The following is a 24,672-nucleotide window of genomic DNA, read 5'->3' as shown; positions in this document are numbered from 1 at the left end:
CCCCCCCGCTCTCTCTCCCCCCCGCCCCGCTCTCTCTCTCTCCCCCCCCGCTCTCTCTCTCTCTCCCCCCCGCCCCCCTCTCTCTCTCTCTCCCCCCTGCCCCGCTCTCTCTCTCTCCCCCCCCGCTCTCTCTCTCTCCCCTTGCTCTCTCTCTCCCCCCCCGCCTCGCTCTCTCTCTCTCCCCTGCTCTCTCTCCCCCCGCTCTCTCTCCCCCCCCTCTCTCTCTCTCCCCCCCGCCCCGCTCTCTCTCTCTCCCCCCCGCTCTCTCTCTCTCCCCCTCGCTCACTCTCTCCCCCCCCGCCCTCTCTCTCTCTCCCCCCCCGCTCTCTCTCCCCCGCTCTCTCTCTCTCTCCCCCCCGCCCCCCTCTCTCTCTCTCTCCCCCCCCGCCCCGCTCTCTCTCTCTCCCCCCCCGCTCTCTCTCTCTCCCCCTTGCTCTCTCTCTCCCCCCCCACCTCGCTCTCTCTCTCTCCCCTGCTCTCTCTCCCCCCCGCTCTCTCTCTCTCCCCCCCCCACCGCTCTCTCCCCCCCCCCCCGCTCTCTCTCTCTCTCCCCCCACTCTCTCTATCTCCCCCCCTCTCTCTCCCCCCCCCGCTCTCTCTCTCTCTCCCCCCCGCTCTCTCTCTCTCTCTTCCCCCCCGCTCTCTCTCTCTCTCTCTCCCCCCGCTCACTCTCTCCCCCCCCCGCCCCGCTCTCTCTCCCCCCTCTCTCTCTCCCCCCTGCTCTCTCTCTCCCCCCCGCTCTCTCTCTCCCCCCCCCGCTCTCGCCCCCCCCCCCGGCTCTCTCTCTCTCCCCCCCCACTCTCTCTCTCCCCCCCCACTCTCTCTCTCTCCCCCCCCACTCTCTCTCTCTCCCCCCCGCTCTCTCGCTCTCCCCCCCCCGCTCTCTCTCTCTCCCCCCCCGCCCTCTCTCTCTCCCCCCCCAGCTCTCTCTCTCTCACCCCCGTCTCTCTCTCTCTCCCCCGCTCTCTCTCTTTCTCTCCCCCCCGCTCTCTCTCTCCCTCTCCCCCCCGCTCTCTCTCTCCCTCTCCCCCCCGCTCTCTCTCTCTCTCCCCCCCGCTCTCTCTCTCTCTCCCCCCCGCTCTCTCTCTCTCTCCCCGGCTCTCTCCCCCCCGCTCTCTCCCTCTCTCTCTCTCCCCCCCGCTCTCTCCCTCTCTCTCTCTCCCCCCCGCTCTCTCCCTCTCTCTCTCTCCCCCCCGCTCTCTCTCTCTCCCCCCCGTTCTCTCTCTCTCCCCCCCGCTCTCTCTCTCTCTCCCCCCCGCTCTCTCTCTCTCTCCCCCCCGCTCTCTCTCTCTCTCCCCTCCGCTCTCTCTCTCTCTCCCCCCCGCTCTCTCTCTCTCTCCCCCCCGCTCTCTCTCTCTCTCCCCGCTCTCTCTCTCTCTCCCCGCTCTCTCTCTCCCCCCGCTCTCTCTCTCCCCCCTCCCCGCTCTCTCTCTCTCTCCCCCTCCCCGCTCTCTCTCTCTCTCCCTCTCCCCCCCGCTCTCTCTCTCTCTCCCCTCTCCCCCCCGCTCTCTCTCTCTCTCCCCCTGCTCTCTCTCCCCCCCCCCGCTCTCTCTCTCTCTCTCCCCCCCCGCTCTCTCTCTCTCTCTCCCCCCCCGCTCTCTCTCTCTCTCCCCCCGCTCTCCCTCTCCCCCCCCCGCCCCGCTCTCTCTCTCTCTCTCCCCCGCTCTCTCTCTTTCTCTCCCTCCCGCTCTCTCTCTCTCCCCCCCGCTCTCTCTCTCCCGCCCGCTCTCTCTCTCTCCCTCTCCCCCCCGCTCTCTCTCTCCCCCCCCGCTCTCTCTCTCTCTCTCCCCCCCGCTCTCTCTCTCTCTCCCCCCCGCTCTCTCTCTCTCTCCCCCCCGCTCTCTCTCTCCCCCCCGCTCTCTCTCTCCCCCCCGCTCTCTCTCTCTCTCCCCCCCGCTCTCTCTCTCTCTCCCCCCCCACTCTCTCTCTCTCTCCCCCCCGCTCTCTCTCTCCCCCCCCGCTCTCTCTCCCCCCCGCTCTCTCTCTCTCCCCCCCCCGCTCTCTTTCTCTCCCCCCCGCTCTCTCTCTCTCTCTCCCCCGCTCTCCCTCTCCCCCCCCGCCCCGCTCTCTCTCTCTCTCTCCCCCGCTCTCTCTCTTTCTCTCCCCCCCGCTCTCTCTCTCTCTCCCCCCCGCTCTCTCTCTCTCTCCCCCCTTGCCCCCTCACTCACCTCTCTGTGCAGTCGGGGGCGTTATTCTCACAGTGCATGCCGCTGAAGCCCAGGGTGCAGGTACAGGTGTAACTGTTGACACAGTCGGTACAGTTGCCGTTGTTTTTACACGGATCGCTGGCGCACTCGTTGATATCCTCCTCACACTTGGGACCACGGAAACCCGGGAGACAGGAGCAGAAGAAGCTGTGAACGCCATCGGCGCAGGAGCCGCCATTGTGACAGGGATCTGCGGCAGGAAAGACCAGCACCGAGTCATTGCCAAATGGTAAACGCAGGAAGCACAACGTGCATTTAGATAGCGCCTTAAAAACCCCAAGGCTGTTACTGACAGAGATAATAGCTCAGCTAACCAAAAGCACGGACAATGAAGTAGATACAGGAACTGAGGGCGTGCCGCACTGTCAGAGGGTCAGTGCTGAGGGAGTGCCGCACTGTCAGTGGGACAGTGCTGAGGGAGTGCCGCACTATCAGAGGGTCAGTATTGAGGGAGTGCCGCACTGTCAGAGGGTCAGTACTGAGGGAGTGCCGCACTGTCAGTGGGACAGTACTGAGGGAGTGCCGCACTGTCAGAGGGTCAGTACTGAGGGAGTGCCGCACTGTCAGAGGGTCAGTACTGAGGGAGTGCCGCACTGTCAGAGGGTCAGTACTGAGGGAGTGTCGCACTGTCAGAGGGTCAGTACTGAGGGAATGCCGCACTGTCAGAGGGTCAGTACTGAGGGAGTGCCGCACTGTCAGAGGGTCAGTACTGAGGGAGTGCCGCACTGTCAGAGGGGCAGTGCTGAGGGAGTGCCGCACTGTCAGAGGGGCAGTGCTGAGGGAGTGCCGCACTGTCAGAGGGTCAGTGCTGAGGGAGTGCCGCACTGTCAGAGGGTCAGTACTGAGGGAGTGCCGCACTGTTAGAGGGTCAGTACTGAGGGAGTGCCGCACTGTCAGAGGGTCAGTGCTGAGGGAGTGCCGCACTGTCAGAGGGTCAGTGCTGAGGGAGTGCCGCACTGTCAGAGGGTCAGTGCTGAGGGAGTGCCGCACTGTCAGAGGGTCAGTGCTGAGGGAGTGCCGCACTGTCAGAGGGTCAATGCTGAGGGAGTGCCGCACTGTCAGAGGGTCAGTACTGAGGGAGTGCCGCACTGTCAGTGGGTCAGTGCTGAGGGAGTGCCGCACTGTCAGAGGGTCAGTACTGAGGGAGTGCTGCATTGTCAGAGGGTCAGTACTGAGGGAGTGCCGCACTGTCAGAGGGTCAGTACTGAGGGAGTGCCGCACTGTCAGAGGGTCAATGCTGAGGGAGTGCCGCACTGTCAGAGGGTCAGTACTGAGGGAGTGCCGCACTGTCAGTGGGTCAGTGCTGAGGGAGTGCCGCACTGTCAGAGGGTCAATGCTGAGGGAGTGCCGCACTGTCAGAGGGTCAGTACTGAGGGAGTGCCGCACTGTCAGTGGGTCAGTGCTGAGGGAGTGCCGCACTGTCAGAGGGTCAGTGCTGAGGGAGTGCCGCACTGTCAGTGGGACAGTACTGAGGGAGTGCCGCACTGTCAGAGGGTCAGTACTGAGGGAGTGTCGCACTGTCAGAGGGTCAGTACTGAGGGAGTGCTGCACTGTCAGTGGGACAGTACTGAGGGAGTGCCGCACTGTCAGAGGGTCAGTACTGAGGGAGTGCTGCACTGTCAGAGGGTCAGTACTGAGGGAGTGCCGCAGTGTCAGAGGGTCAGTGCTGAGGGAGTGCCGCACTGTCAGAGGGTCAGTACTGAGGGAGTGCTGCACTGTCAGAGGGTCAGTGCTGAGGGAGTGCTGCACTGTCAGAGGGTCAGTGCTGAAGGAGTGCCGCACTGTCAGAGGGTCAGTGCTGAGGGAGTGCCGCACTGTCAGAGGGTCAGTGCTGAGGGAGTGCCGCACTGTCAGAGGGTCAGTGCTGAGGGAGTGCCGCACTGTCAGAGGGTCAATGCTGAGGGAGTGCCGCACTGTCAGAGGGTCAGTACTGAGGGAGTGCCGCACTGTCAGTGGGTCAGTGCTGAGGGAGTGCCGCACTGTCAGAGGGTCAGTACTGAGGGAGTGCCGCACTGTCAGAGGGTCAGTGCTGAGGGAGTGCCGCACTGTCAGTGGGACTGTCTCTCCGCCGTTCCGTCTCTCTCCACTTACTCGGTTGACAATCGTCCACGTCAGTTTCACAGATGGTTCCGGTGTATCCCTGACGACAGACGCACTGAAATTCACCCATCGAGTTCTGGCAAGTGGCGCCATTGAGACACGGGCTCTTCACACACTCGTTCACATCCTTCTCACAGCTCTGGCCTGGAGACACAGGGAATTCTCACATTAACATTCCACACAGGGGACAGCAGGTGTGAGAGAGACGCTGTGAGTGTGTGTGTGAGTGTGTGTGTGTGTGTGTGTGAGTGTGTGTGTGTGTGTGTGTGAGAGTGTGTGTGTGAGTGAGGCTGTGTGTGCATGACACTGTGCGAGTGAGTGTGTGTGCAACTGTGTGCGTTTGTGCATGTGGGGGTGTGTGCGCGTGGGGGGGATGTGCGTGGCGGGGTGTGCGTGGGGTGTGCGTTGGGGTGTGTCTGGGTGGGGGTGTGTGTAGGTGCGGGGTGTGTGTGGGGGTATATGTGGGGGTGTTGGTGTGTCTGGGTGTGAGAGTGAGTGTATGAGTGTGCGGATGTGTGTGTGAGTGAGTGAGCGAGTGTGAGGGTGAGGGTGGGTGTGAGGGTGAGTGTGAGGGTGAGGGTGAGTGTGAGGGTGGGTGTGGGGGTGTGTGTGTGGGTGAGTGTGAGGGTGAGTGTGAGGGTGAGTGTGAGGGTGGGTCTGAGGGTGAGTGTGAGGGTGAGTGTGAGGGTGTGTGTGTGGGTGTGCGGATGTGTGTGTGTGTGAGTGAGTGAGCGAGTGTGAGGGTGAGGGTGGGTGTGAGGGTGAGTGTGAGGGTGGGTGTGAGGGTGAGTGTGAGGGTGAGTGTGAGGGTGAGTGTGAGGGTGAGTGTGAGGGTGAGTGTGAGGGTGAGTGTGTGGGTGAGTGTGTGGGTGGGTGTGAGGGTGAGTGTGAGGGTGAGTGTGAGGGTGGGTGTGAGGGTGAGTGTGAGGGTGAGTGTGAGGGTTAGTGTGAGGGTGAGTGTGAGGGTGAGTGTGAGGGTGAGTGTGAGGGTGGGTGTGAGGGTGAGTGTGAGGGTGGGTGTGAGGGTGTGAGGGTGAGTGTGAGTGTGAGGGTGAGTGTGAGGGTGGGTGTGAGGGTGAGTGTGAGGGTGAGTGTGAGGGTGGGTGTGAGGGTGGGTGTGAGGGTGAGTGTGAGGGTGGGTGTGAGGGTGGGTGTGAGGGTGGGTGTGAGGGTGGGTGTGAGGGTGGGTGTGAGGGTGGGTGTGAGGGTGGGTGTGAGGGTGGGTGTGAGGGTGGGTGTGAGGGTGGGTGTGAGGGTGGGTGTGAGGGTGGGTGTGAGGGTGGGTGTGAGGGTGAGTGTGAGGGTGAGTGTGAGGGTGAGTGTGAGGGTGGGTGTGGGGGTGTGTGTGTGGGTGTGTGTGACGCTGTGTCAGTTACAGGTTTCTGCTCCCACCTTGCCACCCCTCTGGACAGCCACATGAGAAGTTCTCGTAATCTTCCGATTCCTGGCAAATGCCGCCATTTTTACAGGGGTGATTGGAGCAGGGAGCCAGAACATCCTCACAATTCACACCTGTGGTCAAAGGTCATCGTAATTACAAAGTGAACATTAAACTGAACACAAAACATGCAGCCTGACATCGGGATCAGCTCCCGGAGTGAGGCAGTAACAGGAGCGCGCTGGGATTCTCCCGATCGCCTGGAGCGAGGCAGCACCAGGAGCAGGCTGGGGCTGGGATTCTCCTGATGTCCTGCCGGGGATGGTTTAACTCAGGAAGCCAATCCCTTCAGCAAAGGCTGGACTAGACTTGATCGTGCTTCCTCCAACAGTCGACTAGCTGACCTTTATTACAAGACGGTTAAAATAGCATTTGGAAAAGTACATGGATGGGAAAGGATTAGCGGGATATGGGCCAAACGCGGGCAATTGGGACGAGCTGGGAGGGCCCCAGGGTCAGCATGGAGCAGTTGGGCCGAAGGGCCTGTTTCCGTGCTGTATTGCTCAATGACTGGAATAGAAGAATGAAGAGGTCTTGCTGCAGTTGGACAGAGTTTCAGTGGGACTGTCAGGGACAGTGTGTGCAGAATAGCTCTCCACATTGAAGAATAGAATAGCAGTGTGTCCCTGTCTCTGAACCCAAACTCAGGGTTCAAATCCCACTCCACAACGTGATGGTCACGGACATTGTGTTAATGTTTCAGGCAAACAGGATGAGAATCTTCCTGAACACCCTCCCAGCACAAGCCCGGGATGAGCGAGAGAGATTCCCGGGATGAGCGAGAGAGATTCCCGGCCAGCCGTGTGCTGGGAAGGACACTGGAGCCTTGGCCATCACCGCCCAGTGCCGGGGAAGGTCACCGTTGCTGCAGCAACCCAGATCCCTGGCTGATTGGTTGCAATGGAGACAGGACAGCAAAGGTTCCCCAGATTGGTCCCTGAGATAAGGGTGTTGTCCTATGAGGAGAGGCTGAGTAAACTGGGTTAATATTCTCTGGTGTTTAGAACGAGAGGTGATCTCACTGCGAGCAACAGGATTCTGAGGGGGTTTGACAGGGTGGACACTGAGAGAATGTTTCCCCGGTCGGGGAATCTAAACCCCGGGGTGCAGTCCCACAGGATAAAGAGCCGATTATGTGGGACTGAGATGAGGAGAAATTGCTTCACTCAAAGGGTTGTGAATCTTTGACATTTTCTCCTGACTCTCACTGGGGTACGGGTTCCACACACACTGACTCTCACTGGGGTATGGATCCCACACACACTGACTCTCACTGGGGTACGGGTTCCACACACACTGACTCTCACTGGGGTACGGGTCCCACACACACTGACTCTCACTGGGGTGCGGGTTCCACACACACTGATTCTCACTGGGGTACGGGTCCCACACACACTGACTCTCACTGGGGTACAGGTCCCGCACACACTGACTCTCACTGGGGTACGGGTCCCGCACACACTGACTCTCACTGGGGTATGGGTCCCACACACACTGACTCTCACTGGGGTACAGGTCCCGCACACACTGACTCTCACTGGGGTACGGGTCCCGCACACACTGACTCTCACTGGGGTATGGGTCCCACACACACTGACTCTCACTGGGGTATGGGTCCCACACACACTGACTCTCACTGGGGTATGGGTCCCACACATACTGACTCTCACTGGGGTACGGGTCCCACACACACTGACTCTCACTGGGGTACGGGTCCCACACACGCTGACTCTCACTGGGGTACGGGTCCCACACACACTGACTCTCACTGGGGTACGGGTCCCACACACACTGACTCTCACTGGGGTACGGGTCCCACACACACTGACTCTCACTGGGGTACGGGTTCCACACACACTGACTCTCACTGGGGTACGGGTTCCACACACACTGACTCTCACTGGGGTACAGTTCCCACACACACTGACTCTCACTGGGGTACGGGTCCCACACACACTGACTCTCACTGGGGTACGGGTCCCACACACACTGACTCTCACTGGGGTACGGGTCCCACACACACTGACTCTCACTGGGGTACGGGTCCCACACACACTGACTCTCACTGGGGTATGGGTCCCACACACACTGACTCTCACTGGGGTACGGGTTCCACACACACTGACTCTCACTGGGGTACGGTTCCCACACACACTGACTCTCACTGGGGTACGGGTCCCACACACACTGACTCTCACTGGGGTACGGGTCCCACACACACTGACTCTCACTGGGGTACGGGTCCCACACACACTGACTCTCACTGGGGTACGGGTCCCACACACACTGACTCTCACTGGGGTATGGGTCCCACACACACTGACTCTCACTGGGGTACGGGTTCCACACACACTGACTCTCACTGGGGTACGGGTTCCACATACACTGACTCTCACTGGGGTACGGGTCCCACACACACTGACTCTCACTGGGGTACGGGTCCCACACACACTGACTCTCACTGGGGTACGGGTCCCACACACACTGACTCTCACTGGGGTACAGTTCCCACACACACTGACTCTCACTGGGGTATGGGTCCCACACACACTGACTCTCACTGGGATACGGGTCCCACACACACTGACGTTCTGTGACTGAGACCTCCAGCAGGGGTCCCTGGACAGTAACGGGAGAGTTGCGGATGTTTTGCGCTCTAACTCTCTCCTGCTGTTTAAACCCAGCTCCACCAGACAAAACTCCCACAATACTCCAGTTATTAAACACCTGACCAGTTGCTTTTTGAATGAGATTAAAGGTTTGGGGGTGAAGTGGGTGTTTATGTGCCGCGGGTTTGAAAAGAGTTTAGTTTCTCTCTGCATTCTGTGACTGACTTATCCCCTGTCCAGTTACCATGGAGACGCTGTCGGGAGAGGAAAGGTGACGCCACTTCCAGCAATTGTTCCTGGTGGCAGCGATTCCCGATATCAGGAAGTTGGGAATGACTGGCCCCTCAGCAGGAAATCTGCTGCCTGTTTATCCCAGATTGGCTTAGGCTGCGTTTCCACTGCCAGCGCATGGCTAACGGAAACTGCCCAGAGAGGCCTGGCCGCGCCACTCAGCGACCCGGACAGCGCCCTCACCCGGGCAGCGCCCGCACCCGGACAGCGCCCTCACCCGGACAGCGCCCTCACCCGGGCAGCGCCCTCACCCGGGCAGCGCCCTCACCCGGACAGCGCCCTCACCCGGGCAGCGCCCTCACCCGGGCAGCGCCCTCACCCGGACAGCGCCCTCACCCGGACAGCGCCCTCACCCGGACAGCGCCCTCACCCGGACAGCGCCGACACCCGGGCCGCGCCACTCAGCGACCCGGGCAGCGCCCTCACCCGGGCAGCGCCCTCACCCGGGCAGCGCTCTCACACGGGCAGCGCCCTCACCCGGACAGCGCCGACACCCGGGCCGCGCCACTCAGCGACCCGGGCAGCGCCCTCACCCGGGCAGCGCCCGCACCCGGGCAGCGCTCTCACACGGGCAGCGCCCGCACCCGGGCAGCGCTCTCACACGGGCAGCGCCCTCACCCGGACAGCGCCCACACCCGGACAGCGCCCTCACCCGGGCAGCGCCCTCACCCGGGCAGCGCCCTCACCCGGGCAGCGCCCTCACCCGGACAGCGCCCTCACCCGGGCAGCGCCCACACCCGGACAGCGCCCTCACCCGGGCAGTGCCCTCACCCGGGCAGCGCCCTCACCCGGACAGCGCCCTCACACGGGCAGCGCCCTCACCCGGACAGCGCCCACACCCGGGCAGCGCCCTCACCCGGACAGCGCCCACACCCGGGCAGCGCCCTCACCCGGACAGCGCCCACACCCGGGCAGCGCCCTCACCCGGACAGCGCCCTCACCCGGGCAGCGCCCTCACCCGGACAGCGCCCTCACACGGGCAGCGCCCTCACCCGGACAGCGCCCACACCCGGGCAGTGCCCTCACACGGGCAGCGCCCTCACCCGGACAGCACGCCCTCACCCGGACAGCGCCCACACCCGGGCAGCGCCCTCACCCGGACAGCACGCCCTCACCGGGGCAGTGCCCACACCCGGACAGCGCCCTCACCCGGGCAGCGCCCACACCCGGGCAGCGCCCTCACCCGGACAGCGCCCTCACCCGGGCAGCGCCCACGCCCGGACAGCGCCCTCACCCGGACAGCGCCCTCACCCGGACAGCGCCCTCACCCGGGCAGCGCCCACACCCGGGCAGCGCCCACACCCGGGCAGCGCCCACACCCGGGCAGCGCAGACACCCGGGCAGCGCAGACACCCGGACAGCGCCCTCACCCGGGCAGCGCCCTCACCCGGGCAGCGCCCACATCCGGACAGCGCCCACATCCGGGCAGCGCCCACACCCGGGCAGCGTCCTCACCCGGGCAGCGCCCACACCCGGGCAGCGCCCACACCCGGGCAGCGCCCACACCCGGGCAGCGTCCTCACCCGGGCAGCGTCCTCACCCGGACAGCGCCCTCACCCGGGCAGCGCCCTCACCCGGACAGCGCCCTCACCCGGACAGCGCCCTCACCCGGGCAGCGCCCACACCCGGGCAGCGCCCACACCCGGGCAGCGCAGACACCCGGACAGCGCCCTCACCCGGGCAGCGCCCTCACCCGGGCAGCGCCCACATCCGGACAGCGCCCACATCCGGGCAGCGCCCACACCCGGGCAGCGTCCTCACCCGGGCAGCGCCCACACCCGGGCAGCGCCCACACCCGGGCAGCGCCCACACCCGGGCAGCGTCCTCACCCGGGCAGCGTCCTCACCCGGACAGCGCCCTCACCCGGACAGCGCCCTCACCCGGGCAGCGCCCTCACCCGGACAGCACCCTCACCCGGACAGCACCCTCACCCGGGCAGCGCCCTCACCCGGACAGCGTCCTCACCCGGACAGCGTCCTCACCCGGACAGCGTCCTCACCCGGACAGCACCCTCACCCGGACAGCGTCCTCACCCGGACAGCGTCCTCACCCGGACAGCGCCCACACCCGGACAGCGCCCTCACCCGGACAGCGCCCACACCCGGGCAGCGCCCTCACCCGGGCAGCGCCCACACCCGGGCAGCGTCCTCACCCGGACAGCGCCCACACCCGGACAGCGCCCTCACCCGGGCAGCGCCCACACCCGGGCAGCACCCTCACCCGGACAGCGCCCTCACCCGGGCAGCGCCCTCACCCGGACAGCACCCTCACCCGGACAGCGTCCTCACCCGGACAGCGTCCTCACCCGGACAGCGCCCACACCCGGACAGCGCCCTCACCCGGACAGCGCCCACACCCGGGCAGCGCCCTCACCCGGACAGCACCCTCACCCGGACAGCGCCCACACCCGGGCAGCGCCCACACCCGGGCAGCGCCAAACCCGGGCAGCGCCCACACCCGGGCAGCGCCCACACCCGGACAGCGCCCACACCCGGGCAGCGCCCACACCCGGGCAGCGCCCACACCCGGGCAGCGCCCACACCCGGGCAGCGCCCTCACCCGGGCCGCGCCCTCACCCGGGCCGCGCCCTCACCCGGGCAGCGCCCTCACCCGGACAGCGCCCACACCCGGGCAGCGCCCACACCCGGGCAGCGCCCACACCCGGGCAGCGCCCTCACCCGGGCAGCGCCCTCACCCGGGCAGCGCCCTCACCCGGGCAGCGCCCTCACCCGGGCCGCGCCCTCACCCGGGCAGCGCCCTCACCCGGACAGCGCCCACACCCGGACAGCGCCCTCACCCGGACAGCGCCCTCACCCGGGCAGCGCCCTCACCCGGGCCGCGCCCTCACCCGGACAGCGTCCTCACCCGGACAGCGCCCACACCCGGACAGCGCCCTCACCCGGACAGCACGCCCTCACCCGGACAGCGTCCTCACCCGGGCAGCGCCCTCACCCGGGCCGCGCCCTCACCCGGACAGCGCCCTCACCCGGACAGCGCCCTCACCCGGGCAGCGCCCTCACCCGGGCAGCGCCCTCACCCGGGCAGCGCCCTCACCCGGGCAGCGCCCTCACCCGGGCAGCGCCCTCACCCGGGCAGCGCCCTCACCCGGGCAGCGCCCTCACCCGGACAGCGCCCTCACCCGGACAGCGCCCACAACCGGGCAGCGCCCTCACCCGGGCAGCACGGCAACACCCGGACAGCGCCCTCACCCGGGCAGCGCCCTCACCCGGACAGCGCCCACACCCGGACAGCGCCCACAACCGGGCCGCGCCCTCACCCGGGCAGCACGGCAACACCCGGACAGCGCCCACACCCGGGCAGCACCCTAACCCGGGCAGCGCCCTCACCCGGACAGCACCCTCACCCGGGCAGCGCCCACACCCGGGCAGCGCCCTCACCGGGGCAGCGCCCTCACCGGGGCAGCGCCCACACCCGGACAGCGCCCTCACCCGGACAGCGCCCTCACCCGGACAGCGCCCTCACCCGGACAGCGCCCTCACCCGGACAGCGCCCTCGCCCGGACAGCACCCTCACCCGGACAGCACCATCACCCGGACAGCACCATCACCCGGACAGCGCCCTCACCAGGGCAGTGCCCACACCCGGGCAGCGCCCTCACCCGGACAGCACCCTCACCCGGACAGCACCCTCACCCGGACAGCACCATCACCCGGACAGCGCCCTCACCCGGACAGCACGCCCTCACCGGGGCAGTGCCCACACCCGGACAGCACCCTCACCCAGACAGCGCCCTCACCCGGACAGCGCCCTCACCGGGGCAGTGCCCACACCCGGGCAGCACCCACACCCGGACAGCGCCCTCACCCGGGCAGCGCCCTCACCCGGGCAGCGCCCTCACCCGGGCAGCGCCCTCACCCGGGCAGCGCCCTCACCCGGGCAGCACGGCAACACCCGGACAGCCCCCTCACCTGGGCAGCACGGCAACACCCGGACAGCCCCCTCACCCGGGCAGCGCCCTCACCCGGACAGCGCCCACACCCGGGCAGCGCCCACACCCGGGCAGCGCCCACACCCGGGCAGCGCCCTCACCCGGACAGCGCCCACACCCGGACAGCGCCCTCACCCGGACAGCGCCCACACCCGGGCAGCGCCCACACCCGGACAGCGCCCTCACCCGGGCAGCACCCACACCCGGGCAGCACCCACACCCGGACAGCGCCCTCACCCGGGCAGCGCCCTCACCCGGACAGCGCCCACACCCGGACAGCGCCCACACCCGGACAGCGCCCTCACCCGGGCCGCGCCCTCACCCGGGCAGCACGGCAACACCCGGACAGCGCCCTCACCCGGGCAGCACCCACACCCGGGCAGCACCCACACCCGGACAGCGCCCACACCCGGGCAGCGCCCACACCCGGACAGCGCCCACACCCGGACAGCGCCCTCACCCGGGTAGCACGGCAACACCCGGGCAGCGCCCACACCCGGACAGCGCCCACACCCGGACAGCGCCCTCACCCGGGCCGCGCCCTCACCCGGGCAGCGCCCACACCCGGGCAGCGCCCACACCCGGGCAGCGCCCTCACCCGGGCAGCGCCCTCACCCGGGCAGCGCCCTCACCCGGGCAGCGCCCTCACCCGGGCAGCACCCACACCCGGACAGCGCCCTCACCCGGGCAGCGCCCTCACCCGGGCAGCGCCCACACCCGGGCAGCGCCCACACCCGGACAGCGCCCTCACCCGGGCAGCGCCCTCACCCGGGCAGCGCCCTCACCCGGGCAGCGCCCACACCCGGGCAGCGCCCACACCCGGACAGCGCCCTCACCCGGGCAGCGCCCTCACCCGGGCAGCGCCCTCACCCGGGCAGCGCCCTCACCCGGGCAGCGCCCTCACCCGGGCAGTGCCCTCACACGGACAGCGCCCTCACCCGGACAGCGCCCTCACCCGGACAGCACGCCCTCACCAGGGCAGCACCCACACCCAGACAGCGCCCACACCGGGGCAGCACCCACACCCAGACAGCGCCCACACCGGGGCAGCACCCTCACCCGGGCAGCGCCCTCACCGGGGCAGCACCCTCACCCGGACAGCGCCCTCACCCGGACAGCGCCCTCACCCGGACAGCACGCCCTCACCCGGGCAGCGCCCTCACCCGGGCAGTGCCCACACCCGGGCAGCGCCCTCACCCGGACAGCACCCTCACCCGGACAGCGCCCTCACCCGGACAGCACGCCCTCACCGGGGCAGTGCCCACACCCGGACAGCGCCCTCACCCGGACAGCACCCTCACCCGGACAGCGCCCTCACCCGGACAGCGCCCTCACCGGGGCAGTGCCCACACCCGGACAGCACCCTCACCCGGACAGCGCCCACACCCGGGCAGCGCCCTCACCCGGACAGCGCCCACACCCGGGCAGCGCCCTCACCCGGACAGCGCCCACACCCGGACAGCACCCTCACCCGGACAGCGCCCACACCCGGGCAGCGCCCTCACCCGGACAGCGCCCACACCCGGGCAGCGCCCACACCCGGGCAGCGCCCACACCCGGACAGCACCCTCACCCGGACAGCGCCCTCACCCGGGCAGCGCCCTCACCCGGACAGCGCCCACACCCGGACAGCACCCTCACCCGGACAGCACCCTCACCCGGACAGCGCCCACACCCGGACAGCACCCTCACCCGGACAGCGCCCACACCCGGGCAGCGCCCTCACCCGGGCAGCGCCCTCACCCGGACAGCGCCCTCACCCGGGCAGCGCCCACACCCGGGCAGCGCCCACACCCGGACAGCACCCTCACCCGGACAGCGCCCACACCCGGACAGCGCCCACACCCGGACAGCGCCCTCACCCGGGCAGCGCCCTCACCCGGACAGCGCCCACACCCGGACAGCGCCCACACCCGGGCAGCGCCCTCACCCAGGCAGCGCGCCCTCACCCGGGCAGCGCGCCCTCACCCGGGCAGCGCCCTCACCCGGACAGCACGCCCTCACCCGGACAGCACGCCCTCACCCGGACAGCGCCCACACCCGGGCAGCGCCCTCACCCGGGCAGCGCCCTCACCCGGGCAGCGCCCTCACCCGGACAGCACGCCCTCACCCGGACAGCACGCCCTCACCCGGACAGCGCCCACACCCGGACAGCGCCCTCACCCGGGCAGCGCCCTCACCCGGGCAGCGCCCTCACCCGGACAGCGCCCTCACCCGGGCAGCGCCCTCACCCGGACAGCGCCCTCACCCGGGCAGAATGGGTGAGGCTCTGATAGACTGAGCCGTGGGGCAGAGTGACCCACACCCCCACCGCCCGCCCACCTCCCCCCCCCCCCCCCCCCGGACCCCCAGCCCCCGGACCCCCAGCCCACGGGCCCCCGGACCCCCAGCCCCCGGACCCCCAGCCCCCGGACCCCCAGTCCGTTACCTGCGTACGGTAAGACACAGTTACATTTGTAACCAGCCACATCATCAATACAGCTGCCCTGATTCAGGCAGGGATTGGACGCACATTCATTGATGTTCGTCTGGCAGTTGGGGCCTGCAACAGAAACAAAGGCGTCAGTGAAAAGAACTGCACGGATTGTCACAACTCTGAATCTGAGAGAGAGAGAAAGGGAAAGAGAGACAAAGAGAGAGCGAGAAAGGGAGAGTGAGTGAGAGAGAGAGTGATGGAAAGAGAGAGAGAAACACCCAGATAAAGGGAGGGGAGGGTGAGAAAGAGAAAAGACTAAGAGAGGGAAGAGGGAGAATGAGACAGAGAGAGAAAGAATCAGAGAGAGAGAGAGGGAAGAAATCAAAATAAAGACAGACAGAGAATGTCACTGACACACAAACAGACGCACAATCCTGCTGTCGGTAACAGCGACAGGGTCTTACAGTGCCGGCTTTCCCAGCGGCTGGGCTGCATTCAACGAGAAACCCTGCGGAAAACAGCGGGATAGTAAGATCCCACAGCCAGAGAGTGACACGCCACATCCTGGCACCGGCAAACCCAAGGCAGTGAGGGAGAAAAACCCCTCCAGAGTCACACACACACATTGCCCCGTGTACAATGGCGGGCACTCCCTGTGGGAGACGCACTGTGGGAGGCGCACTGTGGGACGCGCACTGTGGGAGGCGCACTGTGGGACGCGCACTGTGGGGCGCGCAGTGCCGGGGGCGCACTGTCGGGGGCGCGCTGTCGGGGGCGCGCTGTCGGGGGCGCGCTGTCGGGGGCGCGCTGTCGGGGGCGCGCTGTCGGGGGCGCGCTGTCAGGGGCGCACTGTCGGGGCGCGCACTGTCGGGGGCGCGCTGTCGGGGGCGCACTGTCGGGGGCGCGCTGTCGGGGGCGCACTGTCGGGGGCGCACTGTCGGGGGCGCACTGTCGGGGCGCGCACTGTCGGGGGTGCACTGTCGGGGCGCGCACTGTCGGGGGCGCGCTGTCGGGGGCGCGCTGTCGGGGGCGCGCTGTCGGGGGCGCGCTGTCGGGGGCGCGCTGTCGGGGGCGCACTGTCGGGGGTGCACTGTCGGGGCGCGCACTGTCGGGGGCGCGCTGTCGGGGGCGCGCTGTCGGGGGCGCGCTGTCGGGGGCGCACTGTCGGGGGCGCGCTGTCGGGGGCGCGCTGTCGGGGGCGCACTGTCGGGGCGCGCTGTCGGGGGCGCGCTGTCGGGGCGCGCACTGTCGGGGCGCGCACTGTCGGGGCGCGCACTGTCGGGGGCGCACTGTGGGACGCACAGTGCCGGGGGCGCGCTGTCGGGGGCGCGCTGTCGGGGGCGCGCTGTCAGGGGCGCGCTGTCGGGGGCGCGCTGTCGGGGGCGCGCTGTCGGGGGCGCGTTGTCGGGGGCGCGCTGTCGGGGGCGCGCTGTCGGGGGCGCGCTGTCGGGGGCGCGCTGTCGGGGGCGCGCTGTCGGGGGCGCGCTGTCGGGGCGCGCTGTCGGGGGCGCACTGTCGGGGCGCGCTGTCGGGGGCGCACTGTCGGGGGCGCACTGTCGGGGGCGCGCTGTCGGGGGCGCGCTGTCGGGGCGCGCACTGTCGGGGCGCGCACTGTCGGGGCGCGCACTGTCGGGGGCGCACTGTGGGACGCACAGTGCCGGGGGCGCGCTGTCGGGGGCGCGCTGTCGGGGGCGCGCTGTCGGGGGCGCGCTGTCGGGGGCGCGCTGTCGGGGGCGCGCTGTCGGGGGCGCGCTGTCGGGGGCGCGCTGTCGGGGGCGCGCTGTCGGGGGCGCGCTGTCGGGGGCGCGCTGTCGGGGGCGCGCTGTCGGGGGCGCGCTGTCGGGGGCGCGCTGTCGGGGGCGCGCTGTCGGGGGCGCGCTGTCGGGGGCGCGCTGTCGGGGGCGCGCTGTCGGGGGCGCGCTGTCGGGGGCGCGCTGTCGGGGGCGCGCTGTCGGGGGCGCGCTGTCGGGGGCGCGCTGTCGGGGGCGCGCTGTCGGGGGCGCGCTGTCGGGGGCGCGCTGTCGGGGGCGCGCTGTCGGGGGCGCGCTGTCGGGGGCGCGCTGTCGGGGGCGCGCTGTCGGGGGCGCGCTGTCGGGGACGCGCTGTCGGGGGTGCGCTGTCGGGGGCGCGCTGTCGGGGGCGCGCTGTCGGGGGCGCGCTGTCGGGGGCGCGCTGTCGGGGACGCGCTGTCGGGGACGCGCTGTCGGGGGCGCGCTGTCGGGGACGCGCTGTCGGGGACGCGCTGTCGGGGACGCGCTGTCGGGGACGCGCTGTCGGGGACGCGCTGTCGGGGGCGCGCTGTCGGGGACGCGCTGTCGGGGACGCGCTGTCGGGGACGCGCTGTCGGGGGCGCGCTGTCGGGGGCGCGCTGTCGGGGGCGCGCTGTCGGGGGCGCGCTGTCGGGGGCGCACTGTCAGACGCGCGCACACTTGGTGACAAAGCTGCCCCACACAGTCGGACAGCACTCACTGCCACCTCCCCCACCCCCATCCCCCCAACTCCATGCGACACAATTGGGAGGAAATCGCTCTGTGTTACTTACCTCGGTAACCGGGGCGACAGTCACACAGGTAGCCATTGTTCATGTCCCGACATGACCCCCCATTCACACAGGGGTGAGACTCACACTCGTTAACATTCAGATCACAGTTTGTACCCGTCCAGCCTGGACTGCACTCACAGCTATACCTGTCAGAGAAAGAACAGATTCAGCATTGTCCACAACTCCCTCCACACTGTCCCCATCAAACTCTCCCAGGACAGGTACAGCACGGGGTTAGATACAGAGTAAAGCTCCCTCTACACTGTCCCCCATCAAACACTCCCAGGACAGGTACAGCACGGGGTTAGATACAGAGTAAAGCTCCCTCTACACTGTCCCCATCAAACTCTCCCAGGACAGGTACAGCACGGGGTTAGATACAGAGTAAAGCTCCCTCTACACTGTCCCCCATCAAACACTCCCAGGACAGGTACAGCACGGGGTTAGATACAGAGTAAAGCTCCCTCTACACTGTCCCCATCAAACTCTCCCAGGACAGGTACAGCACGGGGTTAGATACAGAGTAAAGCTCCCTCTACACTGTCCCCCATCAAACACTCCCAGGACAGGTACAGCACGGGGTCAGATACAGAGCAAAGCTCCCTCTACACTGTCCCCATTGAACACTCCCAGGACAGGTACAGCACGGGGTTAGATACAGAGTAAAGCTCCCTCTACACTGTCCCCCATCAAACACTCCCAGGACAGGTACAGCACGGAGTTAGATACAGAGTAAAGCTCCCTCTACACTGTCCCCATTAAACACTCCCAGGACAGGTACAGCACGGGGTTAGATTCAGAGCAAAGCTCCCTCTACACTGTCCCCATCAAACTCTCCCAGGACAGATACAGCACGGGGTGAGATACGGAGTAAAGCTCCCTCTACACTGTCCCCATCAAACACTCCCAGAACAGGTACAGCACGGGGTTAGATACAGAGTAAAGCTCCCTCTACACTGCCCCCATCAAACACTCCCAGGACAGGTACAGCACGGGGTTAGATTCAGAGCAAAGCTCCCTCTACACTGTCCCCATCAAACTCTCCCAGGACAGATACAGCACGGGGTTAGATACAGAGTAAAGCTCCCTCTACACTGCCCCATCAAACACTCCCAGGACAGGTACAGCACGGGGTCAGATACAGAGTAAAACTCCCTCTACACTGCCCCCATCAAACACTCCCAGGACAGGTACAGCACGGGGTTAGATACAGAGTAAAGCTCCCTCTACACTGCCCCCATCAAACACTCCCAGGACAGGTACAGCACGGGGTTAGATACAGAGTAAAGCTCCCTCTACACTGCCCCCATCAAACACTCCCAGGACAGGTACAGCACGGGGTTAGATACAGAGTAAAGCTCCCTCTACACTGTCCCCATCAAACACTCCCAGGACAGGTACAGCACGGGGTTAGATACAGAGTAAAGCTCCCTCTACACTGTCCCCATCAAACACTCCCAGGACAGGTACAGCACGGGGTTAGATACAGAGTAAAGCTCCCTCTACACTGCCCCCATCAAACACTCCCAGGACAGGTACAGCACGGGGTTAGATACAGAGTAAAGCTCCCTCTACACTGTCCCCATCAAACACTCCCTGGACAGGTACAGCACGGGGTTAGATACAGAGTAAAGCTCCCTCTACACTGTCCCCCATCAAACACTCCCAGGACAGGTACAGCACGGGGTTAGATACAGAGTAAAGCTCCCTCTACACTGTCCCCATCAAACACTCCCAGGACAGGTACAGCACGGGGTTAGATACAGAGTAAAGCTCCCTCTACACTGTCCCCATCAAACACTCCCAGGACAGGTACAGCACGGGGTTAGATTCAGAGCAAAGCTCCCTCTACACTGTCCCCATCAAACTCTCCCAGGACAGATACAGCACGGGGTTAGATACAGAGTAAAGCTCCCTCTACACTGCCCCATCAAACACTCCCAGGACAGGTACAGCACGGGGTCAGATACAGAGTAAAACTCCCTCTACACTGCCCCCATCAAACACTCCCAGGACAGGTACAGCACGGGGTTAGATACAGAGTAAAGCTCCCTCTACACTGTCCCCATCAAACACTCCCAGGACAGGTACAGCACGGGGTTAGATACAGAGTAAAGCTCCCTCTACACTGTCCCCATCAAACACTCCCAGGACAGGTACAGCACGGGGTTAGATACAGAGTAAAGCTCCCTCTACACTGTCCCCATCAAACACTCCCAGGACAGGTACAGCACGGGGTTAGATACAGAGTAAAGCTCCCTCTACACTGTCCCCATCAAACACTCCCAGGACAGGTACAGCACGGGGTTAGATACAGAGTAAAGCTCCCTCTACACTGCCCCCATCAAACACTCCCAGGACAGGTACAGCACGGGGTTAGATACAGAGTAAAGCTCCCTCTACACTGTCCCCATCAAACACTCCCTGGACAGGTACAGCACGGGGTTAGATACAGAGTAAAGCTCCCTCTACACTGTCCCCCATCAAACACTCCCAGGACAGGTACAGCACGGGGTTAGATACAGAGTAAAGCTCCCTCTACACTGTCCCCATCAAACACTCCCAGGACAGGTACAGCACGGGGTTAGATACAGAGTAAAGCTCCCTCTACACTGTCCCCATCAAACACTCCCAGGACAGGTACAGCACGGGGTTAGATGCAGAGTAAAGCTCCCTCTACACTGTCCCCCATCAAACACTCCCAGGACAGGTACAGCACGGGGTTAGATACAGAGTAAAGCTCCACCTCATTTCCCTGGTCAGACCCATCCCCATCCCCTGTCGTGATTGGGTGACTGAGGGATACATACCCATTGAGGTTGTCTTTACATTCTCCGTGAATACAGGGGTTGCTGTTACACTCATTCACCTCCGAGAAACACACCAAGTCGTGGTAGCCCTCGGGACAGGTACAGGTGAAGCTGTTGATGTTGTCTGTGCAGGTTCCCCCGTTGTGGCAGGGGTTTGATGCACATTCATCAATGTTAATGTTACACATGGGACCTGAAACATAGGAGCAGCATACCAACATTATCCAGGGTGGCTGGAATATTCAGATGGGTTGTTGTGGCAATATTGTGAATATTAATGAGCAAATTGTGTCAGAATACGATTGTAAATAAATACCGTGAGGAAACACAAATATTACTCAGGCCGATGGTGATTATCTCCATATTTATAAAGTATTACAGCTGAGTTTCAGAATGTTAACTCGAGTAGCACTGACATCTGACAAAATCTTATGGTAAACCTTTCAATATAAATGGCAGCATTCTGGTGAAAATAAGGAAATTAATAAGGAAACATGGTGGTAAAGTAATGAGTTGAGGGCAGCCCGGAGTCTTGCTCCTCATCCAGTCACCCCTTCACTCCTCAGGGTAACATCGGGGCAGATCTAAATGTGTTGCTTCCTCAGCCGAATAGCCACTCAACAATTTGGGCCTTGCACAGTGGTTTCTGTCATTGTTCCATATCCCAGTGAGAGTCAGTATGTGTGGGATCCGTACCCCAGTGAGAGTCAGTGTGTGTGGGATCCGTACCCCAGTGAGAGTCAGTGTGTGGGGAACCCGTACCCCAGTGAGAGTCAGTGTGTGTGGGATCCGTACCCCAGTGAGAGTCAGTATGTGTGGGATCCGTACCCCAGTGAGAGTCAGTGTGTGTGGGATCCGTACCCCAGTGAGAGTCAGTGTGTGTGGGACCCGTACCCCAGTGAGAGTCAGTGTGTGTGGAACCCGTACCCCAGTGAGAGTCAGTGTGTGTGGGACCCGTACCCCAGTGAGAGTCAGTGTGTGTGGAACCCGTACCCCAGTGAGAGTCAGTGTGTGTGGTACCCATACCCCAGTGAGAGTCAGTGTGTGTGGAACCCGTACCCCAGTGAGAGTCAGTGTGTGTGGGACCTGTACCCCAGTGAGAGTCAGTGTGTGTGGGACCCATACCCCAGTGAGAGTCAGTGTGTGTGGGACCCATATCCCAGTGAGAGTCAGTGTGTGTGGGACCCGTACCCCAGTGAGAGTCAGTGTGTGTGGAACCCGTACCCCAGTGAGAGTCAGTGTGTGTGGGACACATATCCCAGTGAGAGTCAGTGTGTGTGGGACCCGTACCCCAGTGAGAGTCAGTGTGTGTGGAACCCATACCCCAGTGAGAGTCAGTGTGTGTGGAACCCGTACCCCAGTGAGAGTCAGTGTGTGTGGAACCCATACCCCAGTGAGAGTCAGTGTGTGTGGGACCCGTACCCCAGTGAGAGTCAGTGTGTGTGGAACCCATACCCCAGTGAGAGTCAGTGTGTGTGGTACCCGTACCCCAGTGAGAGTCAGGGTGTGTGGAACCCGTACCCCAGTGAGAGTCAGTGAGTGTGGGGCCCACACCCCACTGAGAATCAGTGTGTGTAGAATCCGTACCCCAGTGAGAGTCAGTGTGTGTGGAACCCGTACCCCAGTGAGAGTCAGTGTGTGTGGGACCCGTACCCCAGTGAGAGTCAGTGTGTGTGGGACCCGTACCCCAGTGAGAGTCAGTGTGTGTGGGACCCGTACCCCAGTGAGAGTCAGTGTGTGTGGGACCCGTACCCCAGTGAGAGTCAGTGTGTGTGGGACCCGTACCCCAGTGAGAGTCAGTGTGTGTGGGACCCGTACCCCAGTGAGAGTCAGTGTGTGTGGGACCCGTACCCCAGTGAGAGTCAGTGTGTGTGGGACCCGTACCCCAGTGAGAGTCAGTGTGTGTGGGACCCGTACCCCAGTGAGAGTCAGTGTGTGTGGGACCCGTACCCCAGTGAGAGTCAGTGTGTGTGGGACCCGTACCCCAGTGAGAGTCAGTGTGTTTGCCCTCTGAAGCAAGTTGGAAATTCAGATTGTGTGAGAGATTATTTTGGTGGTGAGTTCCTGAGTCTATCAGTGAGTTCTGTAATCTCTCAGCTCTTCAAGTTAAACTTGCAGCGGTTGCTGTGCGGGTGCTGAACGAGTTCCTTCTGCATTAACAAAAAACAAAGTCTCCAATTCCTCAGGTGGGTGATTGGTTGGGGTCCACCGGCCCCAGGTCTTTGGGGGCAGCAGTTCAAGCTGTAATGCAAGACACCAGATGGACCGTCATAATGGGCCTTTTATCTGGCAGCCGAGCCAGCCTCCTTCCTCGGAGGAAGCTGTACCCGTTCCTGAGGCCTAGTCAGGCCTTGAAGGGCCTGTGATTCAGATGTAGCGTGGTAATAGGGAAAGACTGCCTGAGAACGGGAGCACAGGAGGGAGAAAGAGGGAGTGAGGGAGGGGGGAGGGACAGAGAAAGAGAGAATGAGGGAGTGGGCAAGGAAGTGAGGGAGGGGGTGACAGAAGAAATGAGGGCGGCGAGGGAGGGAGGGAGGGAGGGAGGGAGGCGAGGGCGGCGAGGGAGGGAGGGAGCAGTCAGGGAGCAGTCAGGCCAGGGGAGGGAGGGAGCAGTCAGGCCAGGGAAGGGAACATGATAGCCCTGGGAAGTGGGACAGGGCTGCCTGCCTGCTGTTGGATTCGCTGCATTCACTCCGGCTCCTTCATTTACCTGTTCCCATTGACTGGGTTCAGGCAGAGGCACCGTTGCCCTGGCAACGCAAGCTCCACTTTTATCACCACACCTGTGAAGAATATAATTTTCAATGGGGTTTAAATCCGATTTGAAGAGGGCGGCGGTGCAGAGACAAGGGCCCTTTGAGGCTGCAGCAGCCTCTCTGCTATTCCCAGAATCTCTACAGTGCAAGAAGGAGACCCTTCAGCCCATCAAGTCTGTACCAATTCTGGTCATGATGTGGAGATGTCGGCGTTGGACTGGGGTGAACACAGTAAGAGTTTTAGCAACACCAGGTTAAAGTCCAACAGGTTTATTTGGTAGCAAATACCAAGTTGTTAAAACTCTTACCCAATTCTGGTCACCACACGACCAGAAGGACGTGGAGGCTTTGGAGGGAGTGCAGAAAAGGTTTACCAGGATGTTGCCTGGAGGGTATTAGCTATGAGGAGAGATTGAATAAACTGGGATTGTTCTCCCTGGAAAGACGGAGGCTGAAGGGCGACCGGATAGAAGTTTATAAAATTATGAGGGGTGTGGATAGGGTGAACAGTTGGAAGCTTTTTCCCAGGGGCAGAAATGACAATTACAGGGGGCACAAGTTCAAGGTGAGGGGGGAAAGGTTCAGTGGAGATGTGCGGGGGGAGTTTTTTACACAGAGGGTGGTGGGGGCCTGGAATGGACTGCCACACATGGTGGTTGAGGTGGACACGTTAGTGACATTTAAGACTTATCTGGATAGACACATGAACAGCTGGGGAATAGAGTTTAGATAGGACAACGTGATCAGCACAGGCTTGGAGGGCCGAAGGGCCTGTTCCTGTGCTGTACTGTTCTTTGTTCTTTGTAATCCCCCTCACATCTTGGGACACTAAGGGGCAATTTAAAATGGCCAATTCACCTAACCTGCACTTGTTTTGAATTGTGGGAGGAAACCGGAGCACCCGGAGGAAATCCACACAGACACAGGGAGAATGTGCAAACTCCGCACAGACAGTGACCTGAGGCCGGAATTGAACCCGGGTCCCTGACGCTGTGAGGCAGCAGTGCTGACCCACTGTGCCACCGTGCCGCTCTGACTGTGAATGTCACATGGACCCAGAGAGAAGCAGCTGTTTACCCTCAATTGGGATTGGGGACTCCGTCAAAACGGGGATGAGAGGAGATGAGAGGAGGAGGAGAGTGAGTGAGGGGAGGGGGGAGCAGGGGAGTGATGGGAGGGGGGAGCGGGGGGGATGAGGGGAGGGAGGAGCTGGGGGGAGTGAGGGGAGGGGGAGCAGGGGGTGAGGGAGCATGGGGATGAGGGGAGGGGGGAGTGAGGGGAGGGGGGAGTGAGGGGAGGGGGGAGTGAGGGGAGGGGGAGTGAGGGGAGGGGGAGTGAGGGGAGGGGGAGTGAGGGGAGGGGGAGTGAGGGGAGGGGGAGTGAGGGGAGGGGGAGTGAGGGGAGGGGGGAGTGAGGGGAGGGGGAGTGAGGGGAGGGGGAGTGAGGGGAGGGGGAGTGAGGGGAGGGGGAGTGAGGGGAGGGGGAGTGAGGGGAGGGGGAGTGAGGGGAGGGGGAGTGAGGGGGGAGCATGGGGGTGAGGGGAGGGGGGGGTGA

The 24,672-nt window shown here is 64.4% G+C and overlaps 1 protein-coding gene across 1 annotated transcript in view; it reads right to left on the bottom strand.

Annotated features, from left to right (window-relative positions):
• Window positions 1-2,168: 2,168 nt before the first annotated feature.
• LOC144489847 (uncharacterized) overlaps window positions 2,169-24,672 on the bottom strand; it is a gene marked incomplete at both ends in the record, with an annotated part of 41,624 nt that continues 19,120 nt past the window's right edge. Inside the window, 6 exons of the mRNA XM_078207687.1 lie at window positions 2,169-2,397; window positions 4,299-4,451; window positions 5,700-5,819; window positions 15,023-15,136; window positions 17,553-17,698; window positions 20,363-20,555. Of these exons, the coding sequence (XP_078063813.1) occupies window positions 2,169-2,397; window positions 4,299-4,451; window positions 5,700-5,819; window positions 15,023-15,136; window positions 17,553-17,698; window positions 20,363-20,555 (955 nt within the window). The remainder of the gene's footprint in view (window positions 2,398-4,298; window positions 4,452-5,699; window positions 5,820-15,022; window positions 15,137-17,552; window positions 17,699-20,362; window positions 20,556-24,672) is intronic.

This window comes from Mustelus asterias, unplaced genomic scaffold (genome assembly GCF_964213995.1).
Source record: "Mustelus asterias unplaced genomic scaffold, sMusAst1.hap1.1 HAP1_SCAFFOLD_2602, whole genome shotgun sequence".
Lineage (NCBI taxonomy): Eukaryota > Metazoa > Chordata > Chondrichthyes > Carcharhiniformes > Triakidae > Mustelus > Mustelus asterias.
Note: the sequence above shows the minus strand (reverse complement) of the source record. Positions and strands in the feature narration are given on the sequence as shown.